Raw genomic sequence first — 14639 nt, forward strand, 5'->3', positions numbered from 1 at the left:
TTGAAAAACGGGTTGAACTGGCACTCTTTTATCTGATTATATTAACTTCAACGTCACCGAAATCAAAACCCTAGCTTTTTCACTTCAGTCTAATCACAATGGTGAGCGGCGAATTTGAGATCGGAGCCGTTCCATTCAATCCTGACGGCTGGGGCCCACCGGAATCAACGGCAACCACAACCGCTGCCCTCCCTCTCCACGTGCCGTTTGCCCCCTTCTCCCGATCGGAAAAACTTGGTCGGATCGCGGACTGGACCCGCAACGCATACAACAATCCATCAAACCGCCAAAACGCTAGCAAAAATCCGGCCGACACCGTTTTCGACTTCTCCGCCGACGATTCCTTTCCTCTGTCTGTCAATCCCGACGACGACTCCTCCTTCCGTCTCGTGGACGGCAAGCCTCCACCGCGTCCGAAGTTTGGCCCTAAGTGGCGGTTTAATCAGCACCACCGTCCGCAGTTGCCCCAGCGCCGCGACGAGGAGGTGGAGGCCCGTAAGCGCGAGGCTGAAAAAGAGCGGGCCCGACGTGACCGCCACTACAACCTCAACCGCTCCAACGTCAACCAGACCCGACGTGAAGCTGCAGTTTTCAAATCCTCTGTCGACATTCAGCCTGAATGGAACATGCTCGATCAAATTCCCTTCTCAACTTTTTCAAAACTTTCCTTCTCTGTTTCGGAGCCTGAAGACTTGTTATTGTGTGGGTCCCTTGAGTACTACGACAGGTCGTACGATCGTGTCACGCCGAAGAATGAACGTAGGCTCGAGAGGTTTAAGTACAGGAACTTCTTCAAAGTTACTACCACTGACGATCCAGTGATTCGTAGACTTGCTAATGAGGATAAAGCAACGGTTTTTGCAACGGATGCAATTTTAGCAACGCTTATGTGCGCGCCCAGGTCAGTTTATTCGTGGGATATTGTGATTCAACGAGTTGGGAATAAGTTATTTTTTGATAAAAGGGATGGGTCACAGTTAGATTTGTTATCTGTTCATGAGACGTCTCAGGAGCCTTTACCTGAGGCTAAAGATGATATAAATTCTGCTTATTCGTTGAGTGTTGAAGCAGCTTATATTAATCAAAACTTTTCACAGCAAGTTTTGGTTAGGGATGGTAATAAGTTGACATTTGATGAGCCTAATCCCTTTGCAAATGAAGGAGAGGAGGTAGCTTCCGTAGCTTATAGGTACAGAAGGTGGAAGCTTGACGATGATATGTATCTTGTTGCGAGGTGTGAGGTGCAGAGTGTTGTGGATGTTAATAATCAGAGGTCGTTTTTGACGTTAAATGCTCTTAATGAGTTCGATTCCAAGTACTCTGGTGTTGATTGGAGGCAGAAGTTGGAGACTCAAAGGGGTGCGGTTTTAGCCACTGAGTTGAAGAACAATGCTAATAAGTTGGCAAAATGGACTGCACAATCGTTGTTGGCGAGTGCTGATTTGATGAAATTGGGATATGTTTCAAGGGTTCATCCACGTGATCATTTTAACCATGTGATATTGGCTGTGATGGGGTATAAGCCAAAGGATTTTGCCACCCAGATTAACTTGAGTACTGCAAATATGTGGGGAATTGTGAAGAGTATTGTGGATTTGTGCATGAAGTTGAATGAGGGGAAGTATGTGCTTGTGAAGGATCCATCTAAGCCGCAAGTGAGGATCTATGAGGTTCCCCCAGATGCATTTGAGAATGATTATGTGGAGGAGCCTTTGCCAGAGGAGGAGCAGGTTCAGCCACCTACTGAGAATGCTGAAGGAGTGGAGGCAAATGGAGCTGCAAATGATTTGGATGATGTTGTTGTTGATGCTCAAGCTTGATGGTAATATTCGTTATTATATTTTATTTATTTTGGTTTAGCGTTTGCACTTTAATGAGTTGTACTCTTTTAGCTACATGTCTTCTATAACTATTGTTTGCATTAAGATTTGTAGTTTTTGTATCTATAATATATATGTCAAGGCAGCTGAAACATGGTTGATGAATTTTTGTGGTTAATGCTGGACAACAATACTGAATTCCAAGGTCAAGATACTGGTTGTGATATGTTGAATATATGTGAGATGAGCTGAGAGGTTCCAGTAGTGTTTGCCTATTTTGGCTTCTGCATTCTAGGCATGGTCCTTTTGGCATTTCTGGGTTCCAGTAGTGTTTGCCTATCTTGGCTTCTGCATTCTAGGCATGGTCCTTTTGGCGTTTCTGCGTTCCAGTAGTGTTTGCCTATTTTGGCTTCTGCATTCTAGGCACTGTCCGTTTGGCGTTTCTGTCATGCTAAGGATTGATGAGTTAAATACTAGTATGTCTCGGTTTCTTGCCTTAGCATGCTGGGACTTGTTGGCCACTAGAAAAAGAGCACATGAAATAGGAACTAAAAGAAGATCAAAGAAAGGACATGAAGGGATTTCTGTCCCTTAATTCCAAGAGCAGAAAGGACATAAGGACTGGGAAAGAGTGAGTTGACTCTTTTGTCCTATTACTCTGGGATTAAGGTTGTTATGTAACTTTTATTAGTGGTGGCCGTTTGGAATAAGAAGATCCTGTGTTTCTTCTTAAAACTCTAGGAACTGATTTTTTTAATTTCCTTGACTGAATACTTCAAATGCTTGATGTTTAGGATCAGTGATAAGGAATGCGTAATTTTTCTCAGCGGTTAGTGAGATAAGCAACTTATGGCTCAATTACTTCTCAAGCTGAAATTGTCCTTTTACTCTATTGCAAGGTTTTGAAGGTGATTCAAGAAACATAGTTCTTTCTTCGGATCAAAACTTAAAATACAAAGTATAGATAGAACTTCCTCTGTAATCTTGATCTTGGGGCAACAGGATAATTGTGCTTCCTGGCTGAATTTGTAACTTGCAACATGGCTACTATTTTGTTTCCATTCATAAAAAACTATGCTGTCTCAGTATCTTAAAGATTTAATCAACTCCTTAATTTTCAATCGAATATCTTCTTCAGTGGAGTCCACTGTTTCTGTTATACCTCCATATTGAACTGTTTAATCTTCTTAAAAGAGATAAAGTGAAGGTACCCTGTTTCTTCTTAGGATGTATCCAACACTGTTGTTGTCTGTGGGCAACGGTTATCTTCTTAACGGTGGCAACTAATGCATTTCCTACTGCATCCAGTTCATTGCAGTTGGTAGATTCTGATTGTTTTTGCATATTCAAGCACACTGTTCTCACTGTATCACTTCCCTCCATTGTTAACACCTGGTAGCTTGTTACACTCTGACCATTCCTTTAATGGCTTGACCACTTCCTGATCTGAGTTTAGATTCATTGTATTATTAGTTGTATTATGTGAATTAGTGCGAACTTTTTGATTTGCAAAAGGTTGCTCAACCCTGTAGCGGATTTGAATTGCTGATTGCTAAATTACGATTTGATGATTACAGGTCGAAGTCTTTTTTTTTCTAAAAACAGATACCTGCCAGTGAGTGGTTTGCATCATGACAGTAGCAGACTAACAAGCTGAAAGGATTCTGGCCCTTTTTGACCTGATGTTTTTGATGTTGTAAGTCAAGCAGCAGAATACTTCAATTATGATAGTGTATGGTGCCCTTTGGAGATCAGTGGTTATAATTAGTTGCCATGACTTTTGTTGCTATGGATAATGGAACCTTGTCTACAATGGTTTTCAAGGTTTGATGATTATTTTTTTTCACTTGTTTTGAATTTTAATTATGATTGATTATCTCTTGGCATTGTCATGCTTGACTTCATTAAGGATAAACGAAGTGAACTTGCTAGATTGGTGGTGATACTATTATTTATTATCTTGTTATATTGGCTGGCTGCTTTTGCCTTGTCATCTCTTGTCATACTTTGCACTTCGCCACAAAATGGATTTTACAGTCAAGACTAACTCAAGGCCGATATATATGTGTGTGTGTGTGTGTGTGTGTGTGTGTGTGTGTGTGTGTGTGTGTGTGATGTTTCCCTGCATGCGTTTTTCCTTGCAAGACAACGCTAGTGTGGGAAGTTTTTCGAAGTTGGACCATTTAACATTGGCAGCACAGAACTTGTTACCTACACCAATTAATCTTTGGAAGAGGAAGGTTGTGAAGGATCCTGTGCGTAGAAGATGTCAGAATGAGAGATCTCTTTCAAAACTGAACACAATCTGAACCTTAAATCGGAGTGGATTCTGATGGGATGAATATTTCAGATTAATTTGGGGGGACGTCGATGTGGTTACCAATTGCCAAAGAAGGCTAAGATTGTCTAGCCAAATTGTGGGCAAAAGCAGAATAATAAGAGCAATATTGACAACAAAGCATTGATTTCCACCAAGTGTCAATCCTTCAAGTTTAATTGCCATGTCTGGAAAAAGATTCTCCTACTCCTCTCTTTCGAAGATCAAGAATCAATTAGTAGAGGTGTATGTTCATGACATACACCTTCTTCCCAGAGGCTCGGTGCTGGCTGGTTCGGGAGTTGATGTGGGTTTGGGGCTGCCGACTACGTTTGTGGCTGCGGGTTTGTGAATCTGGTCAACGATGTCAATGCGGCTGGGTTCGTGGGTTTCGTTGGGTTCGTAGACTTTGTCTAAGTCAAGTTGACAAGTTCTTATCCGAATCCGATCCAATGCCTAGTCCTAGTAAGCATGCCAAAAAGGTATGGAAACTGACCGCTTTTCGTACGGAAAATGTTGGGTGCACTTCAAGAGCTGGCAACGAGCAGTGAGGAAGGAGAAACACTGAATCGGATTCCTCTCAATACGAAAGGCAGCAAGACAGCAATATTTTGTGTATCAAACAACTTCTTGAACTCCATTTCCTTCATCTAGCACAATTGATGAAATAATAAGTCAATAACAAGCAGAGAGTCTCCTGTGATAATTTGAACAGTAAAACTATCTTTCCTGTACAAATATAAATAAGTCTTCTACATGAAATCAACAATCATGAAACCAAAGAATATATGAGGGATAACAAAATAAAGCACATGAGCGACTAAAAGTCCCTGGAAGATCATATTATTCATACAAATATGAAATATTTCAAAGAATTAGATTGGTAAAAGTCGCCATCATGCGGGCTACAATCTTATAGAATCAAATTATGCATCATTTTAATTTAACAAAAGAAGAATGTCCGGGGTATAATGAAAACAATTAAATATTGCTATTTTGAATTTAATTGGCATAACTTAAAAGTAAGTTTTGGTACCAAATCATCTTGAAATAACCACAGGTCAAATGCAAAGTGTATATTAATGAACAGAAGAAGCAAAGTGATTGTAAAAGTCACTTGCTTCGCCCTTTCTTAGGTCCACTGCTTGGAAATAATACTAGTCTTCCATTCAAATTCAACCGCCATAATTGTTGGCAGGCTGTGCTCGGGTGACCAAAAGCAAGTAGTTTAGATATGGTTCAGCCTTAGATATAAGTTTAAGTACCTAAAAAATAATCATTGATAAACCCTTGCACAACCACTTTCTCTTATCATTTTTTTTTTTTAAAGTAACCCAATTTGATAATAGGACTCAAATTCACAAGAATTCACTATCAAATCAATAAAAATAATCAAAGCGGTTCATATGTTTTGACATCAAAGTGCTATAAAATAAGCAATACTTATAAAGAATCTAATTTTAAATAAAAAAAATCTCAAATATTGTTTTTTATCGTATTTCTTTTTACTTTTTTCTTTTTTAATTTAAAATCATACTTTTAATCAATTTGTTAACTAATTCTATTATTTTCAAATAATTAAAAAAATTTATTAATAGAAATAATTTGTACATCTGATTAGATTCAACAGTACATGTTACTTATAGTTAAAATAAATGTTTCTGAGGTTGTTGCATAATTGTTTGATAATATACCTCAATGAAGGCATTGGCGGGAACTCATGAATCCCTTGAATTAAGCAAGCCATCTGATGTTTGAATATCAGTCGTTGGATGGCTAGAAGCATCCAAGGTCAGGATTGGATGGTAATCAAGCTGAAGGAGCAAGATATCACAGCTTGTTAAAGACAAGACTGAGCAACTGAAGACAAGAAGACAAACTGCAGTGTCAGGTTGTTATAACAACTTTTGTAATGTCTTGTGATGAAATTGATAGTCGTTGATGCTAGGACTTGATGTAACTAAAACATGAGAACCTAGTTCTATATAAAGCATTGTAATGCATTGAATCCACTGGCTGGAAAAAATAAAATTGATTCTTTATTTTTGCTTGTGAATTGTGTGAAAACTACTAGCCTCCTTTTTTTATCTTGGTATCAGAGCTTTAAAAATCCAGAAATGGATAATCAAACAACAAATGAGCCAACCCCAGAAGCTGTAATCAACAACACACCACCAGCTCAAACACAAAGTCCTTTACCCACCCAAACACAAACTGAATCATCATCCTCACACACAAACATGCATGTACCCATAAGTTTTTCCTTCACAGCCCCTGTGAAACTTGACAGAGGAAATTACATTATATGGAAAGCCTAGGTCTTGCCTGCTATCCGTGGCAATGGCCTGGAAAACTTTATTGATAGAACATCTGTATGTCCAGAAAAGTTCCTAGTGGATGCTGATGCAGAAAACAATTTCATAGCATCTGCAAACCCTGCATATGCACTCTGGCGTAGACAAGACCAACTTCTCTTAAGTTGGCTTCTTTCTACAATATCAGAGAATATTATCACTGTTGTGACACGTTGCACAACTTCACAAGAACTGTGGTCTGTGCTGGAAAGGCTTTATGCCTCCCAATCAATAGCCAGATCTATAGTTATCAAGATGCAGTTGCATGGTGCAAGAAAAGACACACAAACTATCACTGAGTTTTGGACAAAAGTAAGAAACTTGGCAAATGAGTTGCAAATGGCAGGAAAGCCAGTTTCAGAAGAAGATCTTTGCTCTCATATGCTTACTGGCCTTGGCCAATCTTTTGAGTCCGTTGTTGTTAACCTCACTTCAAGACTTCATGAACTGACCTTTGATGAAATGTATTCTGTGTTGTTGAACCATGAAGCCAAACTGGAGCAGAATGCAACTCACGACAACAATTTTAAAGCAAATATGGCCTCAAGGCAAGAAATGAACAACTGGACCCAAAAGAGGAATGAGAGACCAAGGAACCAACCACCAAACCAGTACCTTAGTCCACAAAATCAATACTTTGAACCTTCCAACAATGGTGCTGGAAGACTAAATAAAGGAAAAGGAAGGGGGAGACCACATGGAGCAAAGAAGACGGTATTCAAGCCTGGAGTTTTTTTGTCAAATTTGCCACAAAGAGGGCCATACAGCTGATGAGTGTTGGTACAGAAAAGAAGATGACTTTGAACCAAAGCCTGAAAACTATCAACCAAGAGGAGCCTTTCTGGCAACAAATGAAGAAAGCAATGAACCAAGCTGGTACTTAGACAGTGAAGCAACTAATCATGTCACAAATGACCTCAACAACCTCAGTGTAAGGTCTGAGTACAAAGGTAACTCCTTTCTCTTAATTGGAAATGGACACAAGCTTAAAATCACACATAGGAACGATACATTTGCCTATATATGCTGGTAACAAATATGAACATCTTGTGCTTAAAATGGTATTTGTAGTTCCACAAATAACCAAAAACCTATTAAGTATCTCTAGCCTTACAACAGATAACAAACTAACAATTGTATTTTCTGATGAAACTTGTGTTGTTAAGGACAAATTGGAGAATATTCTTCTTCATGGAATTGATATAGAAAGGTTGTTTCAGATTGTTGGAAGTCAAGAATATGTATGTCCGAGGAAGAGATGTGCTGCTGATAGAGTCTACAAATCAGAGTCTTTGTTTGCTTCAATAAGTGAGGCTTCTGTCTCAGAAAGTGTTGATGAGTCTTTAAGTTCTAAGCCTAGTAGTGAGTCAATTAATCAACCTGACATGTTACACAGAAGGTTTGGCCACCCTTGTGAACAGACCCTTATAAAAATCATTTCAAGTTGTAAAAATTTATCTACTTTCAATAAAGAAAAATCTTTGAGTTTCTGCACTGCATGCCAATATGGTAAAAATCACAAATTGACTCTTAAAAGCTCACAAACACAGACAAAGCAGCCATTTGAACTGATCCATGCAGATCTTTGGGGTCCAGCACCTATAATTTCAGGAAAAAGTTACAGGTACTACTTAAGTATTGTTGATAATCACATAAGATACACATGGATTTACCCCTTAACCAACAAAGCAGAAATAACACAAACCTTCATTGACTTCAAGAATCAAATAGAGAAAACATTAAATAAACAGATCAAGTGTTTACAGACTGATATGAGGGGGAGAATTTAGACCATTAACCGAGTTTCTTAGGAACAATGGAATCATGTTCCGACATTCCTGTCCATATACGTCAATACAAAATGGTCAAGTTGAAAGGAAGTATAGGCACATTGTAGAAATAACACTCACCATGCTAGCACAAACAAACATGCCCTTAAAACTGTGGTGTAACGCCTTTGAAACTGCTGCATATTTTATCAATAGAATGCCTACACAGGCCCTAGGTCATATCAGTCCATACAAAAAAGTTTACAACAATGAGCCTAATTATGCCTTCCTAAAAACTTTTGGGTGTGCCCGTTTTCCATATTTAAGACCCTATAATCAACATAAACTTCAGTACCATACCACTAAATCTGTGTTTATAGGGTATAGCTTACAACATAAAGGATACAAATGTCTAGATAGCACAGGCAAAGTTTATGTAGCTAGACATGTGATTTTCAATGAGAATGAGTTTCCTTTTGTTATAGATAAGAACTTTGAGACTAACAAAAGTGAAAGCAGGACAAGTAGTCAACCTAACTATCATCAGCTTCGATTACTTCCTTGTGGCACTTTCTCAACTCCACAATCAAACAACAATCCATACAAAACATCCAAAGAGGGTGAACATAACTCCACACAAGATACAATGCAAGCATCATTCGAAAATCAAATCAGAACACCAAACCAAGACCAGATCCAAACACATCAACCAAACACAGAAACATAATTGGAGATAGTCAATATAGAACCTGAACGACCATTAGAACCATTAAACACACACCCTATGGTAACCAGATCCAAACATGGAATCTACAAGCCTAAAATATACCTTACACAAAGGAGTTCATATGAGTTACCAACAAATATAGTAAGTGCTATCAGGAATGTGAAATGAAGAAATGCTATGTTGGATGAATACAAAGCTCTACTGGAAAACAAAACTTGGGAATTGGTGAAAGTTCAAGAGGGTACAAAGGTCATCGGAAACAAATGGGTGTACAAAGTAAAACACAATCTAGATGGGACAGTAGCGAGACACAAGGGAGATTAGTGGCCAAAGGCTATAACCAAACAGCAGAGGTTGATTACACAGAAACCTTCAGTCCAGTGGCCAAGTCATCCACAATCAAGGTACTCTTGAGTTTGGCTGTCAACTATGGTTGGGACATCAAACAAGTAGATGTCAACAATGCCTTTTTTAATAGAGAACTAAATGAAACCGTGTTCATGGAGCAACCAGAAGGATTCAAAGTGAAAGGAAAGGAAAACTATGTATGTAGACTAAAGAAAGCACTCTATGGATTGAAACAAGCTCCAAGGGCTTGGTATGAAAAGCTCAAAGCTGCCCTACTCAACTGGGGATACAAGAACTCAGTCTCGGATACCTCACTGTTTCATTGGAGGGATAATAAAGAAGTCATATACGTACTTGTGTATGTAGATGACATACTCATAACTGGTAGTAGCCAAGATCCTGTCAATGACCTGATTAAAAAACTTAATGAGAGTTTCGCGTTGAAGGAGCTAGACTCATTAAGTTATTTTCTTGGAATTAAAGTAAAAAAGGACCGTGCAGGGATGCATATTTGCCAAAGCAAGTATGTGCAAGAACTTCTAGAGAAGACAAACATGAAAGGGTGCAAAGAAAGCATAACCCCATTAAGTTCAAGTGTGAAGTACACCTTGGAGACTGAAGAAGAAGAGAGAGGACAACTTTTTGAAGACAAAACTCTCTACAGTAGTGTCATTGAAGCTTTGCAGTATGCAACCATCACCCGGCCAGACATTGCTTACAGCGTCAATAAACTAAGTCAATTCATGCAAGAATCGAAAGTGATACACTAGCAAGGCTGCAAAAGGATCTTGAGATACCTTCAAGGCACCCTAAATTATGGTCTGTACTTCACACCTGGAAACAAAATGGAAATCTCAACCTTTACAGATGCTGATTGGGGAGCTGATAGAGATGACAGAAAGTCTACAGGTGGTTATTGCATCTTTTTGGCAGGAAATCTAGTCTCCTGGAGTTCAAAGAAGCAGAAGGTAGTATCAACCTCCAGCACAGAAGCAGAATATAGATCACTGTCAAATGGAGCAACTGAATTGACTTGGTTACAATCCTTACTTGCAGAGATGAACATCAAGTTGGAGAAGAGGCCAATAATATGGTGTGACAACAAGAGTGCAATAGCTCTTGCTGAAAATCCAATCTTTCATGGAAGAACCAAACACATTGAAATAGATGTTCACTTCGTGAGGAATAAAATCAGCAACCGAGAGTTTGATTTGAAGTATGTGGAAAGCAAGAACCAAGTTGCAAATATAATGACCAAGGCACTACCTAATCGAAGTTTCGAATATCTAAGAAGCAAGCTCAATGTCTTAGCATATGATTGAGCTTGAGAGGGGGAGTTAAAATAAATGTGTCTGAGGTTGCTGCACAATTGTTTGATAATATACCTGAATGAAGGCATTGGCGGGAACTCATGAATCCCTTGAATTGAGCAAGCAATCTGATGTTTGAATATCAGTCGTTGGATGGCTAAAAGCATCAAAGGTCAGGATTGGATGGTAATCAAGCTGAAGGAGCAAGATATCACAGCTTGTTAAAGACAAGACTAAGCAACTGAAGACAAGAAGACAAACTGAAGTGTTAGGTTGTTATAACAACTTTTGTAATGACTTGTGATGAAATTGATAGCCGATGATGCTAGGACTTGATGTAACTAAAACATGAGAACCTAGTTCTATATAAAGCATTGTAATGCATTGAATCCATAGGGTGGAAAAAATAAAATCGATTCTTCATTTTTGCTTGTGAATTGTGTGAAAACTACTAGCCTCTTTTTTTATCTCTTATATCATTGATGTTGGTAAAAAAAAAAAAAAATTACAAGAGAGTTAGTTGATAGGGTAATAAATATTAGGAATAAGGACCAAGGACGGTGAGCAGCTGAATGAAAAATGGCTGCTCATGGGCTGCATGCAAACTGCCAAGCGGCTGAGCGGGTGATCATCTTTTCTTTTGCAGCACTGCTCAACTCATACCAGTCTCATTTTTTATATTTTATGCTTGAATCGAATGGATACAACACAATCATACAATACAAGAAATCAAGAACTGCTATTGGCTTATACGTACAATCGGTATTGATATTATCAAACTTCCATTACATCGGATCGGATCGTATTTATTATCATATGATCTGTTATATCCGATTATCTCGATCATTCTAATTCATTTTATATTTCTAAGTCAACCACAACGTATTATTTTCAGCTCGCCATTGAGGTGCTGCAACCCTAAGCCTTATGTATAATCTCTCGATTGAATACAAAAACAGCTGTTCGATTTAAATGTGACTTCTTGGTGGATCCCGTTATGGACGCAGCATCATAAATTACACATACCTGACGATGATTACATCAGTGAAGCTATATATAATCCTTTACCCCAAACACAAGAAGAAAGAAAATTTAAGTGATCCTTATTTCTTACTCAATATAATTAATTTTTATTAATTAAACTTGTCCGATGAGTTAACTGACAGTTAATACTTTTTTGTTTTTTCTGCTTTACTGGGTTTGTCTTCTTCGGCTCTTCTGGCACTTGCGATTCATCTGCCGATCATTATAATAAAAGCTTAGTCATTTATGCCTTTTTGATTAAAAAATTTATTATTTGCAATCTATATGATTGTAAAATCAAAGCATAGTGAAACTTCTGAACATTAAAAGCTGCATTTTGTATGCGAGCTTGTAGAAATTAAATAACGAATATTATGCAAGTTTAAGCAGCCATTACTGATCTATAATTTTACTTGTGTGTGGAAATGTGGATCAATTAATGTGGGCTTAAATAAAAATCAATGATTTTTTGTTGAAATAATTTTTTTCCGATAAGTACATTGAAGATCAATTATTGCATATGTGTTTAAGCAAAACACAAAGTTCTTCAACTTCAAGTTATATGATTTAACTGGAATTCTTTGACAAATGCATGAAAATATTTGTTTATAGATTGGGAGTGAAAGAGTTTATGAGAAGCTGAAACAAAACACAAAGTAAGAGATAAGTGAAAATAAAAATAAAAATAAAAATAAAAATGGTGGAAGAATAAGCAAATAAGTAGGAGAGAGAAATGTCAATTAAGAATTATTAATTATATACCATTAGTAAATTTTTATTAAAAAATTTATGTTAATGTGATATAATCTATACCAAATTTAGTAAAAAAAAGGTATGATGTACTGCATCAAATAATTCAACCGACCTCGATCGCCAGTAAATACCTGTTACTACTCACTTGCGTCTCAACCAGGGAAGGGTTAATGCCATGTCAGTAATCAACTGAGGGATGCGTACTGAAAGATGATTTGGTCAAGAATCAAGCCCATGAAAACATAAAAATAATACTATATTTACTTAATTAGAATATTTAATTTATATCTCGATTAAAATAATAAATATTATTTAATTAGTTAAAGTAGTAGTTAATCAAAATATAATATCTAACCTTCTATAAAAGGACCAAAATGCGGGACAGAGGAATTACATTTGCAGTTCCATATATAAAAAGCTCAATTACATTATCTAGAAAGTTATCATCTCCAGAGTTTTAATTTATTTCATGCGTTGGAGCAAATTTGACATTCGCTTAGATTTGGAAATTTCTACTATTAATTTTACGCCAAAAACGATTGATAAATTTTACACGACTTACCCATCAAATGAACCCATTATTTAACTTTGTCGGAATTTAATTATATTACGATAAATAATAAACTTGAGTTTTCAATTTTTAGGGTTTAAAAGAAGGAACCCTAAGGCTAATTCTAGCTCTGATTTAATATCGATAACCCTAGTATAATATTTTCTTTTCTCCTTGCCATGTCGTTTTCTGATTAAGTTTTCTAAGGTGTCAGAACAGAGAAAAGATAAACAAATAAAAACAGAGCACATATAATAAATACACAACCTAGTTTCTAGACTCCGACGATAATTCGAAACCGAAAACGAAAGTGGCAAAAGCGAAAATAGCGTTTCGTTTCTTTATTTATTTTAGGAAAATTATTATTTTATACCCTATATTTGTTTCGTTGTCAAAAATAATATCAATAGTTCATTTTAAGCTGAGAAAATATATTTACTGACTACTAAATCATTAGTTATCATTTGAAAGTTAATATAATTACAACGAATTGACGATTTTACTCTTGAAACTTAAATTAAAATAAAAAAATTTATCACTTATATATTTTTAAATTTTTTTATTATCATTTGTGTACTTTTAAATTATCACTTCAATATCTTTAAATTATCTTATTATCACTTATTTTATGTGGAAAAATTAAATTATCCCTCTAATGTCATCATATTTAAACGGTAACTAACAGTTTAGTAAATAATAGATATATTTTATCAATTTAAAATAAATAATTAATACACTCTTAAGATATTATAGTATTTTTAATAACGGAAAAAATTAAGGTTCCTTTATTTTATTTTCACTTTTCTTGTGAAACGCAGGAACTTCAACGTTAAAAATTATTGTAACGTACAATATTCTTTCTTTATCCACAAAGAGCTCGAAATTTTATCACTTGCCATTACTTTTTCGTTGGGCCCATACCAATCATTCATCTTATTTACCATTTACCAACAGTTTTAGTAAATATCATTAATTTCCCAAACCAAAGAATCAACGTACTATTTAATTTAATTTTAAAAAATAAAGACGAGAGGTTCAGTAACCAAAGAAACATCGGAAACTTCTACATTGCCTCGCTACATGTGCAAAATTCCGGAGCCCACTCGCACGGTCTCACCTCTGCATGTGAATCTCTGAGCCACTTGTTCACAACGATCACTTGGGATTTAATCACCTTGTATTCCTAATTATCCTTTTAAAATCCTCCACCAGTATAATTTTTCCCTAGTAAGTAAAATAACATATGGAACCCACTTATTAGTCACTCTTTTTCTACACACAACACATGTGGACAGACCTTTAAGTCTCCTTGAATAATATATACACACACATTATGGAGTCAATTTGAGATGTTAGAAGTTGTCTACACATTTGACATTGAATATCAGTATTGTGAATATCATTAGACTTTAATATTAGATTTAAAATTTTAAAAAAAAAAATCAACAATTTTTATTTTGACCTCAACCAAACGCTAAAACAAATTAACGAATCAATCTTGCATTATCTCATTATCTCTCTTTTGCATTATGTTTGTGTCTACCTCACAGCATAATGCATAATAATAATAGCCCCACCACCATATTATAAAATAAAAATTTTATCACAAAAAACCGCAGAGAATCACGGGTTAAAACCCCTATAAATTCCCCCAATCGGAGATCGTTT

General features: G+C 36.5%; 1 protein-coding gene across 1 annotated transcript; it reads left to right on the plus strand.

Annotated features, from left to right (window-relative positions):
* Positions 1-4832, plus strand: LOC18053429 (eukaryotic translation initiation factor 3 subunit D). The gene is made up of 2 exons (XM_006449294.2): positions 1-1822; positions 3398-4832. Exon 1 carries the CDS (start codon positions 99-101, stop codon positions 1818-1820), a length of 1722 nt encoding a protein of 573 aa, XP_006449357.1. The 5' UTR covers positions 1-98; the 3' UTR covers positions 1821-1822; positions 3398-4832.
* The last annotated feature ends 9807 nt before the right edge of the window (positions 4833-14639 follow it).

This window comes from Citrus clementina, unplaced genomic scaffold (genome assembly GCF_000493195.1).
Source record: "Citrus clementina cultivar Clemenules unplaced genomic scaffold, Citrus_clementina_v1.0 scaffold_2, whole genome shotgun sequence".
Taxonomy (NCBI): Eukaryota; Viridiplantae; Streptophyta; class Magnoliopsida; order Sapindales; family Rutaceae; genus Citrus; species Citrus x clementina.